The sequence below is a fragment of the Oryzias melastigma genome, linkage group LG10, assembly GCF_002922805.2.
Source record: "Oryzias melastigma strain HK-1 linkage group LG10, ASM292280v2, whole genome shotgun sequence".
Lineage (NCBI taxonomy): Eukaryota > Metazoa > Chordata > Actinopteri > Beloniformes > Adrianichthyidae > Oryzias > Oryzias melastigma.
Genome location: NC_050521.1, coordinates 23,531,049 through 23,539,407, shown reverse-complemented (window position 1 = coordinate 23,539,407; position 8,359 = coordinate 23,531,049). Strand labels below are relative to the sequence as shown.

The 8,359-nt window shown below is 41.4% G+C and overlaps 1 protein-coding gene across 1 annotated transcript in view; it reads right to left on the bottom strand.

Moving 5' to 3' along the window:
* Window positions 1–8,359, bottom strand: part of tnfrsf19 (tumor necrosis factor receptor superfamily, member 19) — a 20,922-nt gene that overhangs the window by 2,343 nt on the left and 10,220 nt on the right. The window contains exons 6-8 of the mRNA XM_024283548.2: window positions 3,040–3,204; window positions 609–737; window positions 104–206 (exon numbers count right to left, since the gene is read on the bottom strand). Of these exons, the coding sequence (XP_024139316.1) occupies window positions 104–206; window positions 609–737; window positions 3,040–3,204 (397 nt within the window). The remainder of the gene's footprint in view (window positions 1–103; window positions 207–608; window positions 738–3,039; window positions 3,205–8,359) is intronic.

Sequence of the window (8,359 nt, the reverse complement as noted above, 5' to 3'; positions counted from 1 at the left end):
AATAAACTTGCCTTGCCTTGCCTTGCCAAAGCTACTGTTTTCCAGACTCTATGTACTTAGAGGGACCAATCAATGACGTCCAGCTTAAATATCTGCCTCTTACCCGTCATTGAGGCTCATCTGGGACTGGAAGGGACTGATGTCCTGGTTGTGGTCCAGACTGCAGCTCTCATCACAGCACAGAGATGGAATCAGATGGACCGGGCCTACACAAAGAAAGAAACCTACAGTGTTGCCTTTCAGAATAAAAGCTTGATATTCCAGTCATTCTTAGCCCCGTAACACCAGATATGTCATCTAAATATTACACACTCTTTGAACTAGCATAACTCTTTGATCGTTTAACCCTTGTACTATGCTATGGGGTCCAGATGACCCCACTTTTAATGTAAAAAGCCTAGGAGAGTGGAAGGGTTACCCCTTTACGACCACCCTGCAAAGCAACTTCTCCATCTCAATTACAAATGCCGGCACGGGGACACCTGCCGAACTCACTGAAAAACTTGCATTTAGGTCGCCAGATAGTGGCATTTTGGGATATGACTGCCACCTTACGGCAGTCCAACAAGAGCTAAAGCTCCGGCATTAGAGGTTTAATCGCAGCCTACCACAGCTGTGTCCCGGACCCAGGTGGCACTGGCAGCAGGGCCTCTGGGGAAAGTCGTGGAGCCAGCGGGCATCCAGGCAGGACAGCTCAGCGCCGCTGTACGGACAATCCTGAGACCTCAGAGAGACCGCTGGGGGGAAATCCAGAAGAACACCCGTCAATAAAAACATGCGTGATGGTTTTATTGAATGTCACATATTTTCTTTCAGCTTTTGGTTAATTAACTAAGCAAACCGGCTTTTTCAGAAGATGTCTTGATGTTATATTTAAGTCCATAGGGCGATCAGGACACAAAAATTTGACAAAAAAGGAATAAAAACCAATCTAAGGACAGGAAATCAAGTTGGAAGCACACTTCAATTTGAACATGACAAAACGTTAGTAATTACCAACTAGAGACCAGATGGTAATAAACCGACTGAGGTCATGAGAGATGAGGCAGGTGTAGGAATTACCCAAAACCAGGCGTTAACAGGAAGAACACAAAACGAAGAGCTACATAAACAGTCAAACAACTAATCTTATTAAAGCTAATCAAAACACAAAAATAATACAAATACAACAGACTCAAATCCCAACGGTAGATCAAAGCTTAATTCCCCTCTACCCCCTACTTTAAATGGATTCCACCCAGACATCCCAAAAAACAAGTAAACAAACAAACATTAAGCTGACTCTGCCCGGAGGTCATGGTTCTAGAGCCAGGTTATCCAGATCCAGGTCTCGAGGGCCGACCCCCTGCTAGTTTTCCAGAAATCCTGCCTTATCTGCTGCTGATTACCTGGATCAGGTGTGTTTGATCATTTAGGAGATTCAATGGCAGGTTGGTGGAAAACATGTAGAACACCGGCCCTCGAGGCCTGGATTTGGACACCCCTGTTCTAGAGGAACACTTGGACCAAACCAGGAGGTAACCAGGTCAGGTGATCACCAGGAGGTGTGGCAACCCAGGGCCCCACCCACTGAGAAAACACCAGTGGGAAACACCCACCAAGATCGCTCACAGTTTAAGTTGGGGGTGTGATGGGCTGTAAGCTAGTGGGGGAGAGTGTAAACACAGAGCTCTCAGGAACGGGGAAGGGAAGTGGGGGCGGGGTTGCTCCGACCCAACAGTCCCACCCACAACTTAGAACTTCATTTTTATGAAACTTTTGGATTTTGGTTAAAAACGACTTAATTATGATTAAAAGACCACTTGGAACACTTTTACAATTGATCAAAAGATGATGGGAGTGGGTCTTTAAAGAGACAAAACCCTTGCAAACAAACAAACATTCAAACTGCTGCCATTTTGCAGCTAAACCCATTGAGATAATTAAACACCCTCATTTAAATCCTGATCATAATTCAGAATGACAGCTGTCAGCACTGCAGTGAAGGGTGCGGTGCGTGTTTCAGTACAGGGAAAAAAAAGACTCCTTACTCTCAGGTCTCTGTAGAGGAGGCAGACACAAACAAAAACACTTAACTGGTAATGCCTGATTACCTCCTTACTACACTGTTACGTGATGAGTTTATGGGATGAACGTGAGGTCATTAATTCACTGCCGCGGGACTTATCACGCACATAAACGCTTCTGCCCTCACAAGTGCCGATCATTATGCAAGTTCCCACAAATATGCAACGTCACCTCGGATATTTGCCCGCAAACTGTTTGTGAGGATAAAAAGACAATGAAGTCCAGATTCTGCTGCTTTCTCTGTTTCTGTGCGTACCGCAATCCAAAGCTCAGTCACTGCACAAAGGGTTACAACAGGAGTGTAGCCTGAGCAGGTTTAACAGATCTCAAAGCGGGACTTTGAGATAACCTCTCACCCACTTATGCGGCATAGTTCATAGGCTGAACACAAGTGTTTCAGACCCCCGCTAAGCTCTCCTTTGACATCTTTAAAGTCCCCCTCTGATGAGAATCATGTTTTTGGAGTTTTTAACATGTCTGTGTGGCGTTTGTCTTATAAAAGAAAACAAATATGATAATAAATCATTTCGTTTTTGCATTTCTGAGTATTTCTCCTTTTAAATCTGTCAATCAAACTGTCTTGGACAGACTCTGTTTGAATGAATGATCTTCTTTCCATCAACAGCTCTGCTGCACATGCACTAAACCCTCATCTGATGGATATTTTTATGTAGCAGCGGTGAACATTTACGCTAGTGAGACACAGAACTATCATAATCACAGGAGGGGGATCAGTATGGCTTTTAGTGGCCACGCCCCTTCAGAGGAGATTTTGGAAACAGAGGCTTCAGATCAACATGAAAAATGGCTTTTTTAGATATTTAGGTTGTAGGATTTTGGTTAAAAACTTCATAATCATAATCAAAACACTACTGGGAATGTTTTTTTAAATAAAAAAAAAATGGTCATGATGGACTGTAAGCACAACAGGTGGGAGTTTGAGTCCCACTGCCACAAAAATCACTGACTGACCACTGGGCTTCTTTTCCAGCAGCTGCCTTTTGCAGTAGATGACGCAGAGGACGAGCAGAGCCAGCAGCACAGTGGCGAGGGCGACGCAAATCACTGCAGCCAAGGCCATGTCCCGCGGGCTGGTCACCACCGGGGGCAGCGGCACCAGGTTCACACGCCCACTGCCTGTGGAGACGCACAGGAGATTCAAAATTAATTCCATTTTTTACAACATTTTACTGCAAAATAAGGTCTGCCTGATAGATACATTTATAAAGGATTTAAAAAACAGATGTATTAATGCATTTAATTAATACAATGCAACCCTCCATCCAACAGTCTTGTAAAAAGTGAAAAGATTGATTTCTTTGTGCCTGCAGTCAGACATCTCTTTGCTGAGGTCTAAATGAAATAAGCAGAGGAGTTCAAAGGGAAAACGCCTGTGGTAAATTCCCTTTATCTGCCTCTGCGTTGTTCTGCACAGACTGATTTACAGCCATTTTCCACCTCCGCCCCCAGGATCTCCCACACGCTGGAGTCTGGAGCTCTGCACGCCGGGCAGACCTCAGCTTCAAGTCAGCATAAAAGCAAACAGGGAAAAGATCTCAGCCTGATTTTTTTTGGGAGTACTCTGATGTATGTGCGTGTCCTGGCACTGCTTTCATGACTGGGCTCTATTTCAGCTCTCATTTTGCCGGTGAGGAAATGTGGTGTCAGGGTTTGCCCCATCAGCCCACGAGACCTGAAGATGTTCTGCAAGTTCCTGCAGAGCGTCAGGATTGAAAGCGGATAAGCATCACAACATTTGTATTTGTAAACTTTATGGTTTTTACAATTTTACGCCATTTATGCGGTTTTTCAGCCCACTTTGAAATACATAGGATTTTTTTTAACATTTCTGCAATTTATGCAAATTATGCAGTTAAAATGATTCAACATGTTCAGGAAATCCATGCTTGTTCTTTTGGTATTGTTAAAATTCACGCAAATTTTGAAATATTACACAATTTTTTTATGATTTTACGCAATTTGCATTTTGTTTTCATGCAATTCTTCATATTTTTGCACATTTAAAAACGTATGAAATAATGGTATCAAAACGTTCAGCATGTTAAGGACATCAATGATACTGATGTTTTAAAGGCTAATTTTGAGTTTAGCTAATATTTTAACAAGCATACTAATGTTTTTGGATAATTTTGCATCTAATTAGGTTTTTTGGGATAATTCTAAGTTAAGCTAGTATTTCAGCAATGTGCTAGCTTTTTGGGCTAATTTGACATCTGCTGAGGATTTTGGAGCTAATTATTAGTTAAGCTAGAATTTTAGAAACATGCTAGCTTTTTGGCAAATTTGGAATCTGCTGAAGTTTTTTGAGCTAATTTTGAGCTAAGCTAGTATTTTAGCAACGTGCTAGCTATTTTTGGCTCATTTGGCACCTGCTAAGGATTTTTGGGCTTTTTAGAAGGTAAGCTAACATTTGAGCAAAATACTCACGTTTTTGGCTAATATAGCTTCTACTGAGGTCTGGGGTAATTCTGAGTTCATACCTTTTACGCATTTTTAAATTAGCAGTGTGCAAATAGCGTTAGCATTTTCAGTAAATCCATTCAGCAATTACAGTAAATTTCTTCAGCATCTTCAGCAAAAAGCATTCACACTAGCTTTATCGAAGGTAATGCAATTTTTCTAGTTTTTACTTGGGACGGGTATCGAACCGAAACTCTGTGCCACGACACTGCCAGTACCAGTATACAGTTGCAGTGCTTAATGTATTTTACCACTTTTTTACAATAAAAGATGTATTAATATCATGGGAAAAATAGTTCTGGTACAGTCTTGGAATACATCGGGATACGTATCGTATTGCCAGACTCTTCCCAATAGCATTCACTGCCTCATCTTCCTCACGTGAGAAAGGAGAAGTAGCTCAACGGTCTTCCAATTGGTTGGTTGAGGCTTCAAATCCTAGACCAGCAAGACACTTAACCCCAACTTCAACTGTAATAAACCTGTACAGAGTTCTTTTGCAGTATCACGTTTCACCTTTCGCAGTCTTGCTGCATCACAGATTTTTAAGAAGAATTTTGCATGGTTTTTATGTTTTAGGCATCAGAACTAGACCTATTTTCTAAGAAGGTTTGAGCTTGGAAAGTTTAAGCAAAAGAGGAACGAGTGAAAATGTTCTGTCTGAGAAAAGTGTTTAAAATGTGCAGTGAGGGGTTTTACGGTCACTAATTGTGGGGTAATTTTTGTGAGGAATGAGGGAACACTAACTAATCCAATAGATTAAATTAAACCCAAGATTTCACAGAAATAAAAGTTTCTAAGGCACTTCAGTTCAGTCTGATTACTTTGATGTTTTTTTAATGTGTAGAACAAGCGACAGTGAACAATTAAAGGATGGGAATCACAAAGATCCTGCAGCGTTCTGAAGCTTTTAAGAGGAGTTGAAGGAAGAACATGCCTGAAAACCTCTGAGGCCAAGAACGTCTGCTTCTGCAGAAATTACTCTGATGTTTACGAGCAATAAAACTGCCATTTTTTGGGTGAGCATATGCAAGACAGTGAGGGTGTGAGTTCATAAAGAGCAAACAGTGAAAGTCAGGCTGAATGAAGCATGGAGCCAAACTGAACAGCAGGTATAATGAATGACTTTTTGTTTGAGGAGCCTTTTTTCTGCTGTTTGCTTTTCAGTATATTAATCATAAAGGTCGCAGTATCAGGCTTTTCACATTCAAGAGCTCTTTGTTAGGCCATGTAAACATTGCTTTAGCTTCGGGCGTTTTTTTTTTTCTCTTTTAGGGGGTGAGGACTTTTTAGCATTCTTTCCAGAGGACACATGCACACAGAACACTACAGTGGTTGCAAAACTTTGCAGTAACCAGGAAGACGTGGTAATGACAGAGGAAATGAGAGGGACGTAAATGTCAGAAGCGTGGCACCGTCCAGCAGCAGATATCAAGGCCCAGCTTGAATCACGGTCAATATCACTTCCTGTTTACACAGGCGTGTTTGTGTTTGAAGGCTTCAGTGAAGCTGATGAGTCCTTGTTTGCTCTGAACTCCACTGGTCAAACCCGCTGTGACATAAATAAACATTTCATCAAAGCAGAGCGCTCTGTCACTTAAAAAAAAAAAAAAAAAAGCGATAGCCCCTCTGAACACAGGTTAGTGTCTGTGCCGAGCTCAGATTGAGCCCATCTCAAGGTGAGCATCCCCGGCACAAAGGCAGCTTGTTGTTTGAGAGCCGGCAGCTGCAGCTAACGCAGATAAACTCCAAACCTCACCTGCTGATATTATCTCCACTCAAGGCAGAGCCATAAACCGCAGCCTTTTCACAGACTCTCAGCCTGTTGACTTTATGGAACGCCAAAGAGTCCAAATAAAAGAAGCACCGCTTTACACCTCTGCTCTTTTGTTTGTGAAAACTCTTTTAGGAGCTTCTTCCCAGTGACGGGGTTTCATCAGATTATCAACATCTTGGAATGTGCACACATTTCAACCCACAACTTTGAATGTAGAGTGCTCCCTCACCATATTTTAGTTCTTGTTTCGCAGATTTATTTTAGTGAAATATTGTTTTTAGACCCTTGTGAATAAGTCTATCTCATGGTGTATTCCCAGCAGAATGCATTTATCTACCAAATCTACATACAGTTTCTTTTAGCTCCAGTTTTTATATTCTTTTGACAACCATAACTTTTCACAATTAGCCTAACTCCAGCGGGTTCTGAAGCAGCCTTGCACTGATGTGGAGCACGTTACGGTAGTGAAGTTCTTATGCAATCAACGTAAATTCACATTGATCCCACTTAGGTCAAAGAGCTTTTTTTACGGAGGTGTCGCCGGTGATGTGCCGGGTATTAAAGGGTTCAACAAGCGAGAAAAGTAGTAGTTTTATAGCCTTGAAACATCTTGAATTATTGTAAAAAAATAAAGATGACTACTTTGCGAATTTGACTTTTTTTTTTCTAGAATATAGAGAGACCACTGTATTTTACATGCAAACTTTGAATCTCTTGAGTTTGATGGCCTCTTCCAATATGTTTAACTTCTCAGATGTCAGGAAAAACTTCCAACGTGAAAGGCCTCCAGGTGAGTCAATATATTTTTTTTATTTTTTTGATAGAAACAAATCCAAATTCTTCCCCTAACTCCAAGGCTTCTTCCAATTGTAGGGGCATATGGAGGGGTAAAAGTGTCCTAAATCGTTTCTTTAAGGGCTAACCCTCATGGTGGAGGGATGCAGAACCCTCCACCACGAAGATGTTCTGTGTCTCGACATGGAGAAGCGCTTTTCTTTACATAGATGTGTGCTGAACCACAGAAGTTTACATATAAATGTAAGTAAGAACTTTTTGTTTTGACATGACTTCTCAAAGGAATAAAACTAATGTTATGTATTTCCGAGCGCTTGCAGCTCGTACGTAGCTGACCAGCAACTATTGATGACACCATCGAGTGGGAGTAACGTCCGAATTTGAGGAGACTGTTTTTCCATAACTCTCCATTTGGAGGGCTAAATGTAGGTGTAGGGAGAAGCCTTGCTTTCATTCCCAAATTGTATGCAAGAAATATTGCAGTTCCTCAAAAGACCACTAGAGGCTGGTTTTAAAAAGGAGTGATTCTCTGTTCATTCTCATTTTTAAAAGGTCCAACTTTATGCCGAAAATGATTTTTTTTTTTATCTTTTTATTTTGGTTTATTACTTATGAAACTCTTGGGTAATTATATATTTATTCTGATTCATTATAGCCCAACTTTGTCCATATTTAGAGGGCATGAATATTGGTTGGCAGGTGGGTTAACACTAAATGAGCATTTTTGGAATATTGTTGAGCTTAGTAAACTAGTGCCCCTCCCAATTCTGGATTCATTTTGAGGATTTTTTTCTTTTTCTGTAAAATGGTGGTTTGACAGTTGCGGGACGAGGACAGCTGGACGAACAAGGAGTCCTACCATCGTGACCCAACAGGCCTATAGGTCTGGAGGTCTTCAGGGAACATAATGCCTCGCTTCTACTGAACGGTACGGACCAGATCAGTCCCCTGATGGCTGGTTTAGAATAGCCCGGGCAATTCGAGTGAGCGTTGGACCATCAAAGCGCATGCGGGGTGTAGATCGATAACACAGCTGTGCGTCAAAACAGTGCGACTACAGCAAAAGAAAAGCTGCATCAGAAACAGAAGGAAAATTTAAAAAAAGAAGATGATTATCATCTGGAGCAGGTGTTTACTATGGATGAAGCCGGCCTCTACACTGCAGAACCTTCTATTGTTCTGAATTAAAAATAAAAAAAGTATTTTTGTTGAACAATGCTTCAATGTTCTTCAATAAAG